The sequence below is a fragment of the Microcaecilia unicolor genome, chromosome 1, assembly GCF_901765095.1.
Source record: "Microcaecilia unicolor chromosome 1, aMicUni1.1, whole genome shotgun sequence".
Lineage (NCBI taxonomy): Eukaryota > Metazoa > Chordata > Amphibia > Gymnophiona > Siphonopidae > Microcaecilia > Microcaecilia unicolor.
The window spans coordinates 658409940-658428670 of record NC_044031.1 but is presented as its reverse complement, the minus strand read 5'-3'; the positions used below and the strand labels follow the sequence as shown (position 1 = coordinate 658428670).

Genomic DNA, 18731 nt, shown 5'->3' with positions numbered 1-18731 from the left:
AATGTTTCCGAACTCAAAATGTAGCATTAGACAAAGGGAACCTGACTAAACACATAACAGTTTTAACATTATTACTTCATTTATTTAAGGAATAAAGTTATCCAACACTTTTCGCACGTTTAATAAAGACAGACTAAGAAAAAGGTTAGTAAAAACAAACTTTTATTTTTTCTTGGATTACAAATCCATAGATATAAAATTTTTCAAAAATAAAAAATATGCATTTTATAAACAATTACTATTTTATATATAATTCATTTTTTAAGATATGTTTTGAACTTATTTTTCCATGGAAAAGGACTGTGGCGGCTTCTCCTGCACCAACAGACATACCTCGTATATATATGTGCTGCCATGACAGAATGGGAGGGATCCTGTGGAGGAAGCTGACCAGAAGCCCATACATCTGTCAGCACCCAGTTTAGTGTGACTGCAGTCATACTGGCAGCTACAGCATGGCTTCACTCCACTGTCCTTTTTACCTCACAGCAGCTGCAGCGAGTGGCATAGCATAGCTGAACTATACCCACTGTGAACATACCACATTATCCTTTTTGTAAGAGAGTGGCTACAAAGGGTGGCACGCACTGCACAGCTCTATATCCAGTCACTCTAAAGTGTGGTTTAACTCCCAAGATTTGTAGAGAGGAACCAGCTGCAGCCATAAAAATGAGCAGTACTACCAACTTTTTAAAAGCTCTCTCAGTTAAAATCATTTAAGATTCTCTTTCTTTTCTTTACACATTGCATAACTTTTAGGGGTAAAAGGTGGTACACCTCTTGACGATATGGATAAGCATAAATCAAAGCAGAGCCCCAAAGACAGACATTAGAAAATAGGCCTGGTCCCGATAAAAATATTTTTTTCATAAAACAAGTGTGAAAAAATTGTCAGGAGAGAAGAATGAGGGGTAAGAAGACAGACAGTTGTCCCACTTAAACACAGTGTTCATTCTGTGTTCCCACACCAATTGGAGACCGATTTTACAAAAAGTAAAAGCTAAGCTTTAGTCAACAGTCCTCGCTCTAATACAGCAACTAACACCACTGGAAGAGAAGGTGTTTGGCTTCAGCAGTGTTACCTCGGAACATTCAGGAAGTGGAGCAGCCCTTGGACACAGCTGGACAGGCAGGCTGGCTATATGACATTCACTTCACTGGGCTCTCCGAGCTTTGCTAGTTGATCCTGAGGGAAAAAGGAGTGACAAAATACCGAGGAGTTCATTCCAGAATACTTCATCACTTGTTAAAAGATATGTACTTCTAGGTACTACTCTATACTCAAGGTCTGAGTTTGTTCACTGGGAGAATTCTTAGCTCTTTTTTTCCAAGTGCTAATGAACTCAAAACAGCTACTCTCTGGAATGAGCTGCCTAACCGAGTAAAACTTGTCTACTTATTAGTGGGTGTACTGAAGTCATACTATAATATCCCAGCACTATTAAATATTTTATCATAAGCAACACAGAATTATTCTTCCAGAGCCTCAGCTGCTGACTTTTCACCAGTGGCATAGCCAGACCTGACATTTTGGGTGCGCACTATGTATGAGTAGTGTTTCTTGGGATCCTACAAAATAATGCCTTAGAATGCGCTTGATGATAGATTTCTAAGTAGTCTGCCCAACAGCTGCCCCGATTAAACATCAACCACATACATACTTAATTGGGGGGGGGGGGGGGGGGGGGGGGGGGAGACCCAATATTTTTAAATATAGTTACATTATGCTATAATACATCAGAGCCATCATTTTGATTACAAGAGTAATGAATGCTGGCTGGTGGTGGGTGGGCTCTTCACTGCCTAGGGCAAAAAAAAAAAAAAAAAGGTATCATTAAATATACATTTTTTGCCCTAGGCAGCGATTATCCCACGCAGAAACCCACCACCACCACCAGCCAGCATTCTGATTACACTCTTGAGTCTGAACACATTACATGACACGTTAAAACTTTAAAAATATATGTATTTTACCTGCTGCGCAGCTGCTTGCACATGGTACAGAAGAGCATTCTGGCTCCTGTTCCTGTTGTGTGGGAATGCGGGGGAGTTCTGATGTGATTGATTTGAGAATTGAGAGGAGACTAATAAATAAAATCATCTAGACCCAGCCAGCAGAAACAGTGTGGACTGTGGAGGAGCTGCACCCGCGACAAAGCTGGCAGCCTTTCCCATGCGGCACTGCCTACGGCGCCTTTGTGCCATGTGGGGAGCAAGGCAGTGCAGTGTACAGCTAAGCTTCCTTACATACCAAAATAAATCAGTACAGCGCAGGCGCAGCAGCTGAGAAGGAAATAGTTGGAGCGCTCGCTTTTTCGGGACCACCGCCGGCCCAACGCAGCTGCCAGCGTTAGTCCTGCCCCGAGCGTGCGCCATCCAGGTGGAAAAAGAAAATGGTTAGCGCAGCAGTAACCCAGCGGTAATTGGGCATCGCCGGGTGCTGCTCAGTTATTGCCAGGTTAGCGCTGGAGCCCTGTCACCTCAATGAGTGGCGGTAAGGGCTCCCTGCCACATGGCCACACGGTGAGAGTTTTTTTTTCCAGGTTTTACTGGCTGTGGGGAAAAAGGGCCCTGGCACGTGGGAAAAACGGTCCCTGATGCAAACGCAGGGCACTTTTCCCCACAGCTTAGTAAAAGGACCCCTTAGTTTTTGCTTTTCATGGTCATTTAACTCAAGTGGTAACTATTCTACTTCTTTAGAGAAAACTAGTAGATGGGGGTTATTTGTCATTTTTCTCTGTATCTTGATGTTGGAAATTGCTTTCAGAATTTGATAAAGGTGATAAATCTAAATACAGTACACTGTCAATTATCCAATCTTTGCTAAACCAACCATCAGGCCTAGGCAAGAGAAACGACCTCCCCCCCCCCCCCCAGAGACATCATTGCATTTATTTCTATTAAAAATCTTTAGAACAAGTTTTGAAAATCTGGAACTCTTATTTATGCATTGGTTGAGGGGTTTCTGGAGTGTTTTCCGTATTATCTGAAAATCGGTCAGTCCTGTCGACGTCGTATAAATCAAAGACTGTACTGTAATTAAAGTAAATTCCCGCACCCCTCCCCCAAACTAAGCTTACTCTCAACTTACGAATGCAGACTGACTGTAGCCCTTTGGTGGAGTGGTTGTTAACTGCTCCAATTCTTCACCACCCTGAATGCGAGAACAAGCTCAGTGACTGCTTACCAGTTCCTTTGGCAGTGCTTCTCTGACTCTTCCTCTCTAGTGTTGGCTGATTCTTTTTGGAGGAAGCTTGGATCCGGGGAGCAGCACCTACCACACTTCTTCCTCGCTGCCGCTTCTTCGGGCTCTCCAGTGGAATCTCCAGTCTTTGCGTCGACTGCCTTTTCCTCTTTGTGACTGGAGGATTATTTTCAGGAAGGTCTTGGGATGGGAGCTTTTTCTTCCTAGTTTTGAGGCTTGCTTGTTTCTTGCCAATTTTTTTAGCATTTTGTCCAACTCTAGACTCTTCAGCCTTCTTCCTGCCCAGCTTGCCTTTCTGGCCTTTTCTGGAACCCTTGGAGTCTTCCTCTGGCTCAGACTTTATTACCTGACAAGGTGAGTAACACTGAATGTGAGACAGATTCTAAGAAAGTTCTGCTTAGCTTCCAAGAAAAATTGGAATAAGGTTAGTGGGAAATAAGAAAATCTCAACTCGTGCCAAGTAATAGGATTAGGAATATGAATCTGTCTCTCCCCCCGCCCCCTCAGTAGATCAAATGGTTGCAAAAGTACTCCAACAAACTAATATTGATTTGAGGTAAAACCCTGCTCATAGTTTCTAAAGAAGTCCGCAGGGAAACTGATGAAGCAACAACTCAGGTAGTTTTAATAGGCCACAGAAAGTCTGATAAGTTCCAATGTAAAGACAACTGGACATGGGTTACATAAGTGGTTTTCTACCTAAGACACAAGATCCCCTAATTTTAGTGGGGTAATAATCATGCACTTAGGGTTCCTGGTTTTCCTTTTTTTAATGAAATTAAAGATACAATCACAAGAATACACTTGCATAAGAAAGTGAGGTACAATAGTTGAAAAAAATGTCATTTCATTTCTGGGTTTGACTTCTGGTTCTTCAGCTGACAGGAGAAAGCATAGAAATAGTATTTACAGCTTCTAACAATGCACTTCCCAAACCTTCTTGGAGACCCCACAGCCCTGCCCCTCATAAAACAGGAAGTTGCATCAGAAGGGGCAGGACTGTTTAGGGATGAAGTCCTGGAGCAGGCTGCAGGCAGCCTATGAGTGCCGCTGCCCGGGTGAAGACTAAAGCAAAGAGGATTTTAAGGTGGAAGGGGGTGGGGCGGGTCCGACAGGGGGTGCATACGCGACTGCTGCATCTAGTTTAAAAACGCCACTGTTTGGGGATATCTACAACTGGTAAGCATGAGATAAATATTGTAAGATAGCAGGGTTATATTCATTAACTCAGTCATATTTAGCTAACCTTATCCTGTTATATTCACCCAGGCGAACGCTTCGATCACTTACAGACAATAGATGAGTTATCCCATCATTACAGAAGGCTAGCTGGGAATCTACCAGAAGCTCAGCTTTCTTTTTTATAGCCCCTTCTCTTTGGAACTGCCTTCCCAAAAATCTTAGACTGGAGCAGTCTTACATTCAATTTCGTAAATTTTTAAAAACATATTTGTTTCAAAACACATTCGAAAATAATCTGTGATGAAAGGCAGTATTTAGACAGAAGTAATTATGTAGTGAAGAAATATTCTAGCTTAATGTATTTGTCGTGAATGGCTGTTTAGTGTGTAGTGGTATTGATCATTTTGTAGAACGTCTGTTTTAAGTTTGCCATGCTTTCCTATCAATTTGATGGAATTCTTTTATTTTTTTTGTTTTTATTATTTTTTATACTGATATTGTAAACCGTTCTGTTTTGTGCAACTCAGGAAGTTGTCTTGTCTTTTATGCTGTATTTTATTTTATTTTAACTATGTATGTTTTAATTGTAATCTGCCATGAACTGTGAAATGAGTGGAATTTTATTTTTTTAAACAAAACAACAAAAAACCCTAGTAGATGCTGGTTCTGATCAAACTGAAAATCCAAAGAAATGAGGGCAAAAAAAAAATTTAATACAGAAATAAAAACAAAACCCCACCACTTGAAAGCCAGTGCAGATGAATGCAACTGAAAGGAGAGTGACCATATATGTGTTCTCCTTTCCCAGGCAGGTCACAGCTGTAGAAAGGCTCACTAATAGATTACAATCATAGCCCCTACTTGTGCCAACAGCAAGTCTTTAGACTGGATCAGAGAGCCATGTAAAGCCTGGAGCAGATGGCGGTGAATGACAGGAGACTAGGGCCCTAGGTCAGTGGTTCACAGCCTAGTCCTCGGGACACATTTCACCTCCTTCCTGCTCTAACGGTCTCACAGATTCCCGCGCAGGTTTTCAGAACATCTGCAATGAATATGCATAAGATAGATCTGCATACAAAAAATAGGCAGTGCATGCAAATCTCTCATCTATATTTATTGTGGATATCCTGAAAACTCGACTAGCCAGGTGTGCCCTGAGGACTGGGTTCAGAACCCCTCCTCTAGATAACCAATTCATTGTTCTTAAGCAGAAGCATTGGCCAAAAGCCAATGAAAAAGTACTTTTTAAGAAGCAAAAAGTTGACTCTTCTTTCACCCGCAATCATATGTGTGGAAATTGATTTCCTATATACCCACTAGATCGTTACAATCTAGTCAAGAAAATTTGCTTTCAATTCCAAGTATAGATGTTATGAAAAGAAGAGGATGGCGTTCAAAAGCTTTCTGGGTTATTGGGCCAGAGATGTGGAACAAATGTCCCTTCGATAGAAATCTTATGTTATTTAGAAGGAAGTTGAAAACATTTTTGTTCCCCCGATGATTCGATTCTTACAATGTTAGACTGAAGTGGGCTATGTCTGGTTATTTTATTATTTATGATTTCTTTCTGTAACTTTTCTCTCTTTGTTCTGGACTGTTATTGTTTTATATGCTTGTTAACCATTCTGAATAATCTATTTTGATCAGGAAACTGGTATACAAGTGTAAATAAATAAACTTGACAGGAAAGTGTGAAAAATACTTAACCATGATACTGGAAACCCCAATTATAATATAGGGTTAGGTTCTTGTGGGTAGAAAACCTGTCCCATGCTTTGTCCAGAGAAGTGAAGACAAGTCATTGTTCCACTGAAACACAGCCAGAGTAAACTGATCCACACCCCTCCCAAAAAAACACTCCCTACCTTGGGGCTGGGAGTCTTGGGATCTGCTTTCACCCTTCCGTATTTTATTTTAGATTTTGCAGCTGAAAACAAAAGTTAAAGACAACAAAATAAACACAAGAGATACACTGCCAGTGGCCATAGCGCACATAGCGCATGGGACAACTCACAACTAAAAAGGGAAGGAATCCTGCTGATGGGGGCACATATCACCCTAATAATTCTAGATATTTGGCTTTTTATGTCACTAGAATTCAAGGATCTGCATCCCTGCCTTACTCATCCATTTGGCCATATCCCTACTGACTACCTGTGAGCTGAGACAAAGGGTTAAAGAGACCAACTAGACCAGACTGGCTGGGTGTGCCCTAAAGACTGGGTTGAGAAGCACTGCTCTGGAGCAGGGGTGGGCAATCAGTAAGGTTTTCACGGTTTCCACAATGATTATGCATGAGATCTATTCGCATACAATGGAACAGTACATGCAAATCAATTTCATGCATATTTATTGTGGAAATTGTGAAAACCCGACAGGGCTGTGGCCCTCAAGGACCGTGGTTGTCCACCCCTGATCTAATACGAAGTTCATTCTGGCCCTGGCCTCTCCATTCCCAGCTCCTTATAAATACCAGAAATTGATCACAGGCTTGCTTAATATGAGAGGAGAAGAGGAGAAATGACATTTTTCCTTATATCAGTGATTTCCAAAGCAGGTCCTGGAGGTACCCCAGTCAGTCAGGTTTTCAGGATATCCACAATGAATATTCATGAGAGAGATCTGCAAATCTCTCTCATGAATAGTCATTGTGGATATCCTGAAAACCTGACTGGCTGGGGTGCTTCTTGGGCCAGGTTTGGGAACCAATGCCTTATATGTTAAAGATAAGAACTGGGGAGGTGCACAGGACAAAACTTTTCAGTTCATTTGGGAGTTTTATTTGTCCACAGTTTTCAGACTTTACATCATGCATTAATTAAAAAAAAAAAAAAAAAAAAAAGTTTTTAACATGTGTTAGAACTTTAATGAATACCAACCGATTTAACACATGCTAATTTGAAAGTTAATATGTATTAAATCAATTTTAAATACACTCAATGCTTTCAGGCATACTAGTGAATACACACCTCACAGATACATATTATGAGATTTTTAGCAAGATTTACTCACACCTTTTGGGGCCAGTGGTCCAGCTTCCCCCTGCAAATGGAGAAAAAGAACCATTACAGCAGCTCTGGGAACTTTCTTGCATTACTTTCTAATGTTCTCAAGTCGTGAATAAGGATGATCTGGGGAGCTTTAAATAAGAACAGAACTGCCATCCTCCTTTTTCCAAAGAGAACAGTCCAGGTCACAAGTACCTGGCAGGATACCAAAAAGGAGCAAGAGTCCATGCTACATAGCCCCAGGGCTTTCCCTTAGGTGTATCGTAATACAGAGATTTTATGGACTTTTCCTCCAGGAATTTGTTCTTCCTTTTCTCTTCCTTAGAGATCCTATGTACTTGTCCCAAGCTTTCTTAAATTCAGATTCCATTTTACTTCCACGAGGAGGCTATTCCATGCATTCACCACCCTTTCCGTGAAGAGGTATATCCTCAGGTTACGCTTGTCTATCCCCTATCACTTTTATCCTATGCTCTTTCATACCAGAGCTTCCTTTCAATTAAAAGAGATTCACCTCCTGGGCATTTATATCACAAAGGTATTTAAATGGATCTATCATCATTTGGATATTAATAAATAAAGGCGATCGCATACCAGTTTGAAGCCCCCCCCCCCCCACCCTTTCCCTGCACTCTCTCATCCTTTCAGGAAGAGGGAAGGAAGATTTCTGGAGTGCCCACATATGGCATAGGCTTATACTGCATCTACAATTACCAGGGATGCATGTTGTTACACCCCAAGAAAACTGGAGCAGCAAGAATATTAAATCTGTTAACTTTCCTGGAACCATATTGTCCTGCCAGTACTATCCCGCAGAGTCTTCATTCCAGGCACGTAGTAACACTGCAACCACTTTTCATAGACAGAGAAATCCTCTCTGCGTGTCGGGTAAAACCCGTCCCCTCCTGCAGACACAAAGGAAGAGGCATCAGAGTAAAGGATAAGGTGTTCTGCATATATTGATATGAACATTCCTCCACTCATCAAATTGATGATGTGCAATGCCGTATGGCACTCATTTTCAACCAACTATTTGGAAATCTTAACCAAACTGCTGCCATACCCCACAAATGTTGATCAGTTGGACATTCATCCAGTTTCTGCCCTTTGCAAATGTCTCTTTCTATAGACATTTCACTACAGACAGCTTTCTGCATTTATCACCCATTTCTTCAATAGCTCTCAGGCTACTTCCAACCACTAAGTCTCAGTTTAAGAGCAGAGGTGAACCACGTCTTTCCTCCATTCTCAGAGTTATTTTTCAGCAAGGCCAGGCATCTTTCACCTATTATCAGACACTTGGAAAACTAGAAAGACAAATAACGCTAGTAGCTATTTAACTGTAGGTCTTTGTAGCGTATCTGGGTACCCACAGATCAGGTCTACTACTATTCACGATGTCCACATCGACCAAAGTGGATTCTGAGAAATGGAATGCCTTCCAAAAGAAAATTATGACTTAGATTACCAAGCTGAATAGCTTCCATGGGTACAGAGTGGCACAGCTCCAGTAGGTCTGGATTCTCCTTCTTCATCTTCACTTTTTTGCTCAAGGTTAACTCTGCATCCTGTGAGGTAGAAATCAACAGTCACAAATGATGACTCACTCCTGTTTTCAACAAGATAATGGCAAAATGCAGTTTTGCGTACTAAATTTCTTTTCTTGAGACCAGTCCAGTGTAAATGAGTTATGCCCCTCAGCCAACAAATTTACTTGAGCCCTGCCTTATACAGAGCAACCACGTGCAGTTCAGTATTTCTATAACACAGCAAATGTAGGAAAAATTCTCCCCTCAGTTAAGCAGATGGGGGGGGGGGGGGGGGGGGGGGGAAGATCTAGGGTACTGTTTCCCAAGTCGGACCTGGAGTACCCCCTTGCCAGTCAGGTTTTCAGGACATCCACAATGAATATGTACAACACTGATTTGCATGCACTGCATCTGTTATATGCAAATGGATCTTATGCATATTCATTGTGGATATCCTGAAAACCTAAATGGCAAGGGGGTACTCCAGGTCCGACTTGGGAAACACTGATCTAGGGCAGTAGTTTTCAACCAAATCCTTGGGACACATCCAGCCAGTCAGGATTTCAGGATACACACAATGATTATGCACGACAAAGTCTGCATGCACTACTTTCATTGTATGCAAATCTCTCTCATGCATAATCATTGTGGTATGCTAAAAACTTGACTGGCTGGGTTCTAAGGGCTCTGTTGAGTACTCCTGGTCTAGGGTTCCTAATGTACATACCATCACACCCAGAGACTCTCAGAGAAAGCCTCTGGTGTCTCATCCTAACTGAGACTACAACAATGAAAATATGTCTCTTTACCAAAGCAATATGAAAAATACCAGGGTGGGACTGATAGGACTGGTCTGATACAATTCAAGAAAATTAGCAGGTAAGCCCACATTTTTCCTCGCTCATCATCCATCAGACCAGTCCAGAACGAATGGAATGTAACATAGTGAACGATAGCAGATAAAAACCAATATGGTCAATCCAGTCTGCCCAGTAGAGTTGCAAGGGCAGTACCTGCTATTTCTTCTAAGCACAAGTCATTTCACAGCTATTTTGAACTGGGGTACTTTTCTTCATCTCCATCCTTTTGCCCTTTAGGGATCCACTGTGTTTATCCCACTTCTTTTTCAATTCCAGCACCATTCTTGCCTCCACCACCTCCTTTGAGTGGACATTCCCCTTAAATTAGGGTGGGAATTTGAAACCTCTTTCTAAGCAGTCCTGTGCCAGAGATCACATTACCCCTTGTGAACACACCTAACTTATAGTGTGAGGATGCAAGAGTTTAGGTCTCGAGTGCTGCAACAAGTCAGGTTTTCTGAATATTCCTAATGAATAAATACACTTGACTAAACATACTTAATGTTCTTTATTCACATATCAAAATTCTACTCAACATAAAATCCTCAATTACTTAAATTACACAAACAAAATCATTTTATATGTTGAGAAAAGATAATTGCTATAACTGACCCAGTTATCTAAACAACCTTTCCTCACATCTAAATACAAGTTATACCAGTCATCTTGTCTTATGTTAGTCCTGTATATTGTTAGCCTAAAGATATCTGAATTTTTCTCCTCTCAACAATAAGGAGTCTGACTTGGCCGTTTTTTTGTTTTTTTTAAACGGACTAAAAACAAAAACGTCCAAAGCACGAAACCTTGTTTGAAACAGTATTTTCGAAAAAAAGATAGACTTTATCTTTTTGAAAGTGACCTTCTTTCCTATTCAAATTTTGGACATATTGTGCAAAACATCCAAAGTCGGATTTAGATGTCATATCAAAAATGCCCCTCCACATCTGCTGACCAACTTCTTAACTACAGGAGGTGCCAGGCGGAAATGGATACTGCCATGCTTCTTCACGAGGTCATCCACAGCATCTGCCACATAAGCCAAACTTGATTCCAAGCAGGTGGCCTCTCTTGGATCACGGTCTCCATCCTCTGCAACTTGCCTGCTAGCTGCTACGCTTGATGCAAGCAAGCTCTGGACATGCAAGCAGTACAGACATCTACCTGGAGACCCTAGACAGATACTTCAAATGCCTTTTCAAAAAAGAATCAAGCTTGCGATCCTGAAGATCCTTAGCACTGTGCTGCCTCCCATGGGAATGGTGGTTTTCTTGATCAGAGCTGTCAAGGCATCTGCTTTAGGCAGCCTGGGTTTTTTTGTTTTCTCCTGGGACCAAAAGATAAAATTTACCCTACCAACTCTGAGAATGGCCACAGAAGCATCCCACTGCTGAGACGAGGGCCCAGATTGTTTGGTGTATCAGAAAGATTTTGATAGGCTTACATAAACTCTTCAGGATGGGATTTCCTGAAAATTCTGCTTCCTGCTTGGACCTCAGTGCTTCTAGCACTTGCAAAATCATAGCTGGTAGCTCTTCTCTCAGAAAGAGATGGACTATTGTAAGGTCATTACCTTCTAGGACAGGGAATTCTCCTTCCTTTAAGAGTCCATCACTGCAGATCTTTGTCCTTTAGATTAGCAGCAGTGCAATGCTCAGACCCCTTATCAGAAGTCACTGAATGGACATTGCAGTCTTCCTGAACTTCCAGCTGGAGTTTCTTAGCTTGTAAGGACTTGTCAAGCCCTCACCTCCTAGGCTGAAGAGGACCCCCTTACCTCCTGCAGTAAAAAGGCCCTATATAGAAGGACAAACTCAGGAGGAAAGTCCTACAGTCAGAGACCCACTAGCATAATCTGTGCCCTCTGCAAATTCCTGCAGGAACAAAGCCAGCTGAGCTTCTTATGCAGAGTGGAAAGAGAGGCAGATATCTGTGTTTTGCAGGGCCGGCTTAACCATTTGGATCAGGTGAGGTTCTGGCCCAGGGCACCAGCGACTAAGGGCGCCAAAATACCTAGCCTCTGACCTCACGTGGTCTACAGGTTAAGCCTCTTCTCCCCCTCCCCCTAGTCCGGTCTCTCTATCCCCCTCCCCTCTCTCACTCCTCCTCCGTCTTGTACAGTTTATGTTGGTCACCAGTGGGAGCAGCAGCAGCATAATAGGCTGCCTTTTGGCCAGTCAACGAGACGCAGAGATGCTGAACCCAAGTGTATGTGTTTGTGTGTGGGGGGGGGGGGGGGGGGGGGGAGGGGGAGAGGAAGGGAATACCGGAAGCAATACTATGGGAGTGGGAGGCACTACCAAAGCAAGTTGGCTCAGGGCACCACTATCCTTTGAGCTGGTCCTGGTGTTTTGAGACACACAGGGGAGAAAGTGGCCATCTCTTCCACACCTGCTTCAAGGATTTCCCTCCATCCCCCTTGCACTGCTTCCAGATTTCACCCACCTCCAGAAGCTCCACATCAAGGCCATACCATTTGCACTGCTCCCTGGTAATTTTTCATCCTGAAGGAGAGGAAGAAGAGGGGAGTAAACCCAGGGTGGAGCTATGCTAACCCCCCCCCCCCCAATAGCTGTAAGAGAAGCATTTTTCCTACTGGGGCTGCAACCCTTTATTTTTATCCTGGTGTGGGTGGGGTGGAGTCAAATAGAGAAAGTTACCAACCCCGGTTGATCCACCAGGAACAGGATAGCAACCAGGTCTCTAGGTATACCCTGAAAGTGTGGCCATCCTTGACAGGACCCTGGATACCTCTGACCACCAAGGCTCAACTGGACAACCAGTTTTCCAACTGGCCCTAGAACAGTTTCACCAGAAACAGTCCTCATTGCTCAAACAGAGAATACTGAATAGCAAGTGGCTATATATGTTATGGCTTACAAGTCTTTGTCTCCACCTGCTGGCTGAGGAGCATAATGTAGGTTACACCTGCCTGGCAACCAAGGAAACAAGGTCAAATTCTGCTGCTTCTCCTTGTGATCTCAGGCAAGTCACTTATCCCTCCACTGCCTCAAGTACAAAATTAGATTGTAAACCTTCTGGGGATAGAGAAATACCTTAAAATACCTGCATGTAACTCAGCTGAGCTATTACTGAAAAGTTGTGCGTTAAATCCAAATAAAATAACCCATTCATTTTATTCTGGTCTGGTGGACGATAGGGAAGATTCTGGTTCTTCTTCCCGTTCCCTTGAAGTTCTCACCTGATCCTGTTGTTGGAGGGGCTCAAGCACTGTCCTGGCCTTCACAAAGGGTGGGATCTTTAACCTGTAGAGGAAAACTGGACAGCTTCACCATTGTGCTTACAACAGCAGCTACTGTCTCCCACTCAAAAATATCTTGCACACACCTCAATTCCCTTTGTCCTTCTATACAGCCATTTCCTTCCATGCAGGTCACTTAAATGTACAACTGCAACAGGCCCAAGCCAATCAGGCCCAAGAGATGTTTTTGCACACATTAAATCACAATACCAATACATAAATTGAAAGAATCCTTTACACCTACTTGATCATTGGTGGTAAAGTCTAAATCTTTAGGTCCAGAGACTGCAAAATAATAAGGCAACCTAACAAAGGAGTCCAGCATTTGTGCACCCAGCCCAAACATAGTTCATAAGATAAAGGAACTGGTTATGTAATGACAGCTAATTTTAAACCTCCTGAAAGGGTTTCTGATTTATGTCATCTCTTATGGTCACTTTTAATCTGGTACTGGTTTCTAACTTCCAGCCCAATACAATTTAGTGTTCCGGTTTTCAATGCGAAATCAGTACCATTACAGAAAGAAATCATTAGGATACCACAACTGAACCAAAATTTCATGACATGCAATTTGGTGTCGTACAAATCGCAGCTCCCAGCACAGAAAGCCAGGTCTCTGTGTCATCAGGTGACCACGTCTGTCCCCAGTTTTCTGGGAAATGTAGTACTAATTTTGCCTTTAGAACAGATGAACTGCAAGAATGCAAAGAGGTGGGCTTGCCTCAACACTCCCTATGTTTTATAAACCGTGCATCTGCTGGGGGAAGTAGCTGCTAGTGGCTTACTCTTATACACAAGCATTCAGCACTTAAACCGGCCAGGTTAACCACAAAAATGAGACTGCATAAAAGGCTATCCTATCTATATATGGTAATCCATGGCAGGTTAGGTGCTGAAGATCGACTCACTATGGCCGGCTCTGCAAAACCGGATATTCAATGGCAAGCCCAGACAGGGCCCGACCCTGAATATCCTGGAAGAATGCCAGCAAACTGCTGAGCACCACTGGCTGATATCGACCCCCCCCCCCCCCCACACACACATATATTTTCTCTTTGAAAACTGCCCTGGGTACGAGAGGCTTCAGAACTCTGCAGCTGCTTTACAGAGCAGCTAAACTGGCTGGCAAATAGATTTAGATTTATTATTTATAATCTGCCCTTATCCAGGCCGGAGAACAATAAACCATACATAAAAATATACATACACATCACCAACTACAATTCAACAGTATAACAATTATCATCAGTATATCTGCATCTAAAAATGCAATGTGTGTGTGCTATTCCTTAGTCCCACCCAACACACTTTCTCTTCTGCCATCAGAAATGTGGTGGAACCCCATGGAAAAATTTTTACACAGCTCTTTTACCAGGGCTAAGTGGCTTTCCAGAACTGTCTTCCTTATGTTTGATTCTGGGTTGTGATTTTGATTAGCAGTGGGGGTAATTTCTTCTAAGTTTTTAAGAGCATAAAAATAACCATACTGGGTCAGAACAATGGTCCATCTAGCCCAGTATCCTGCTTCCAGCAGTAGCCAATTCAGGTCACAAGTGCCTGACAGAATCCCAAATAGTAGCAAGATTCATGCTACTGATCACAGGGACAAGCAGTGGCTTTCCCCATGCCTATCTCAGAAGCAGACTATGGACTTTTCCTCCAGGGACTTGTCCAAACCCAGAAATACCAACTACTGTTACCACATCCTCTGGCAACGAGTTCCCGAGCTTAACTATTTGTTGAGTGAAAAAAAATATTTCTTCCTATTTAAAAAAAATAGTACCATGTTACTTCATCGAGTGTCTCCTAGTCTTTGTACTTTTTGAAAGTGTAAAAAATGATTTACGTTTACTCAGTGCTTTTTTTGTGCCGGTACGCAACGGTACGGCGTACCGGCACCTTTTTTTTTTGCTCCCCCCGCCCCGTGAGTCCATGTCCCGCACGCAGTGCCGGCCCCCATTTCCGGCCGCTGCTGCTTCTCCTGTTGAGCAGCAGCGGCCGCTACACAAAGAAAAAGATTTTTTTAAAAATTGAAACCTGGCTGAAACGCGGCACCCCGGCACTGTAGACAGCCATTAGGCATTGGCTGTTGCCCCGCAACCGCTCCTCCTCTTGCCTCTACGTCACTGCGCTCCTCCGGGGTCTTCCTCCAGGGGCAGTGACGTAGAGGCAAGAGGAGGAGCGGTTGCGGGGCAACAGCCAATGCCTAATGGCTGTCTACAGTGCCGGGGTGCCGCGTTTCAGCCAGGTTTCAATTTTTTTTCAATCTTCTTTTTCTTTGTGTAGCGGCCGTTGCTGCTCAACAACAGGAGAAGCAGCAGCGGCCGGAAATAGGGGCTGGTGCCGCGTGCGTCGCGTCTTCGCGCCGTTCGCGTCAAACTTGGCAGGGAGAGGGAATCCAACAGAGGGAAGGATTGGGGAGAGAGAGAAAGAGGGAAACCAACAGAGGGAAGGATTTGGGAGAGAGAGGGAAAACAACAGAGGGAAGGATTGGGGAGAGAGAGAAAGAGGGAAACCAACAGAGGGAAGGATTTGGGAGAGAGAGGGAAAACAACAGAGGGAAGGATTGGGGAGAGAGAGAAAGAGGGAAAACAACAGAGGGAAGGATTGGGGGGAGAGAGAGAAAGAGGGAAACCAACAGAGGGAAGGATTGGGGGGAGAGAGAGAAAGAGGGAAACCAACAGAGGGAAGGATTGGGGAGAGAGAGGGAAAACAATAGAGGGAAGGATTGGGGAGAGAGAGAAAGAGGGAAACCAACAGAGGGAAGGATTGGGGAGAGAGGGAAACCAACAGAGGGAAGGATTGGAGAAAGAGGGAAAACAACAGAGGGAAGGATTGGGGAGAGAGAGGGAAAACAACAGAGGGAAGGATTGGGGAGAGAGAGAAAGAGGGAAAACAACAGAGGGAAGGATTTGGGAGAGAGAGGGAAAACAACAGAGGGAAGGATTGGGGAGAGAGAGAAAGAGGGAAAACAACAGAGGGAAGGATTGGTGAAAGAGGGAAACCAACAGAGGGAAGGATTGGGGAGCGAGAGAAAGAGGGAAACCAACAGAGGGAAGGATTTGGGAGAGAGAGGGAAAACAACAGAGGGAAGGATTGGGGGAGAGAGAGAAAGAGGGAAACCAACAGAGGGAAGGATTGGGGAGAGAGGGAAACCAACAGAGGGAAGGATTGGGGAAAGAGAGAGGGAAAACAGATGGAAGGATGGGGAGAGAGAGGGGGAAAACAGATGGAAGGATGGGGAGAGAGAGAGGGAAGATGCTGGATGGAAGAATGCAGAAAGAAATAGGGGAGACACTGGAAGGATGGGGAGAGAAAGCAGAGCTGCTGGATGGAAAAGGGGAATAGAGAAAGACTGGAGAATAAGAGGAAGGGGCATGGGGAGAACAAGGGTGAGGAAAAGATGAAAAGCCACAGGTAGATGAAGGACATTAAAGAATGGATAGTAAGAATGAATTAAATCTGGACAGAGAGAGAGCCTGAAAAATATTGAAGAAAGCAAAGAAAAAGGAGACAAAATGACAAATGGCACAGAAGAGTTAAGCGAAAAGAAAAGAAAGCAGAATCACAGACTGGGACCAATATGGAAAGAAAAACAGTCACCAGACAACAAAGGTAGAAAAAAATCATTTTATTTTCATTTTAGTGTTTGTAATTATGTCCAATTTGAGAATTTACATTGGCTGTCTTATTTTGCACTGGGTATACTGGAGCTGTAAGAGCTTACAGAGATTATTTATAATGAAAAAAAATCACGTTATTTTTTTCTCCTATAGTACTATAATATTTTCAATGATGTACTTTCTGTGTTCACTCTTTGTGATTTTTTTATATTGTATTAAGTTAGATTTCTTCTTTTACAAAAACATCCTACAAGAAATTCTGTACCATTGAGTGTAGTACATCTTTTATCTTGTTTTTTATTTTTTATTTTACTTCACTGTTCAAAAATATATTATTGTATATTTACATGTTTAAATTAAAATTAATTTGTTTTATTTAGACTCCTGACGCAGGCCAGTTGGGCCGAAACACAGCTGTGTCGAGTCATATCACCCTAATAAATTCATCATTTTTTAATCTTTTGCATTTTGCTTGTGTCGTCTCTTTTCTGATTTTTACATTTTACCTACCATTTCATTTTTTAGTTTTTTCTTTCCTCATCTATTTTTTCTATTTTTTATTTCTTTATTAATTTTGTTCTCGTTTTTGCTTTTTTCTCTTTTTTTCTCTTTTCCTTTTCCTTTTTTGCGTCATCTTCGCTGTTTTTGATAATTGTCGTTTTGTGCGAAGACAGGTTTCTTCTGTATTTTTTATAGTCTGTTTATATGCGCCATGGCTGGTATAGGGGGTGTGGTTAATGTGGGTGTGGCTATCATAGGGGTGGAGCCATATGTGGTGACCCCGCCCATAATGAGTACCGGCACCTTTTTTTCTACAAAAAAAGCACTGCGTTTACTAGTTCTACACCACTCAGTATTTTGTAGACCTCTATCATGCCCTCCCCCACTTCAGCTGTCTCTTTTCCAAGTCAGAGAATGACACGGGAGATGGGGACAGAGCCAAACTTTGTCCCTGTGTCATTCTCTACTGTGGAAGATAGGAGAGCTAGACTGAATCCTGAGATTGCTGATGACTTATTATTCATTCACAGATTTAAAAAAAATCATAACAGTGCTTCATAGGGCATATTTCTCCCTTGCTAGAGCACACAGAGGTTATATTTTGTCCCCCTGGACACTTTTAACAGGGTGGATTAGGGTTCCTTGGGGCCATAGAAGTTAAATATTTGTTGGGCTTGGAAGGGTAGAGGGTGGTGGTAAAGTGTGTGTGTGGGGGGGTGTTATTTCAGTTGCTCATTATTGTTTTCCTTTTGTAATTTATAAACAGTTGTAAAGAATATTTTTCCTTCTTATCTCTCTATATAAAAGGCAACACCAACGTTCTATGAAGCCTCCAGCGGAAGTGTGAAGGGGGCGAGATATCCGGTTTCCCTATGAGTGTCTGCCCCGCCCTCTCTGTAACAGTGAAGGAAAACAGCAGAGCACGAAATCAAATCGCTGGCTCTGTAACAGTGAAGGACTCAGAGGTGGGGAGGGGAGAGAGGCCAGAGGGCAGGGACACACACACTCCCACATGCACACAGAAGAAAACATTGCTAGCCCCCGTTTCATTTGCATCAGAAACGGGGCTTTTTTACTAGTACTTTAATAAAATATAAAAATAAGTGTTTGAGGTTTGTGCAGATTAGGACAGAGCCCACAGGGACAAGGATAAACTTTGTTCCTGTGTCATTCTGTAGTCCTAACCTCTTAAGCCTTTCCTCATATGAGAGGAGTTTCATCCCCTTAATCATTTTGGTCGCCTTTTTTGAACCTTTTCTAATTCTGCTGTATAAGATACAGAGACCAGAACTGCACACAATACTCCAGGTGTGGACATACCATGAAGGGCAACAGAGGCCTTATAATATTCTTGTCTTATTTTCTATCCCTTTCCTAATAATTACTAGCATTCTGTTTGCTTTTTTGGCTGCCACCACACAATGGGCAGAAGATTTCAACGTATTGTCTACGATGACACCTAGATCTTTTTCTTGGGTGCTGACTCCTAGGATGGAACCTAACATCAAATAACTATGATTTGGATTATTCTTTATCTACAGTATAATGTGCCACATATTGTCTA

At 42.7% G+C, this 18731-nt stretch overlaps 1 protein-coding gene across 3 annotated transcripts in view; it reads right to left on the bottom strand.

Moving 5' to 3' along the window:
- Nucleotides 1-212: 212 nt before the first annotated feature.
- NEIL1 (nei like DNA glycosylase 1) overlaps nucleotides 213-18731 on the bottom strand; it is a 32413-nt gene continuing 13894 nt past the window's right edge. For 2 of the 3 annotated variants that reach the window (XM_030186760.1, XM_030186755.1), the window contains exons 4-10: nucleotides 12984-13047; nucleotides 8864-8963; nucleotides 8176-8300; nucleotides 7402-7429; nucleotides 6253-6314; nucleotides 3188-3551; nucleotides 213-1186 (exon numbers count right to left, since the gene is read on the bottom strand). In XM_030186760.1, the coding sequence (XP_030042620.1) occupies nucleotides 1155-1186; nucleotides 3188-3551; nucleotides 6253-6314; nucleotides 7402-7429; nucleotides 8176-8300; nucleotides 8864-8963; nucleotides 12984-13047 (775 nt within the window). In that variant the 3' untranslated portion in view covers nucleotides 213-1154. Of the gene's footprint in view, nucleotides 1187-3187; nucleotides 3552-6252; nucleotides 6315-7401; nucleotides 7430-8175; nucleotides 8301-8863; nucleotides 8967-12983; nucleotides 13048-18731 lie in introns of all 3 variants that reach the window. The other variant, XM_030186768.1, reaches the window with a different exon arrangement.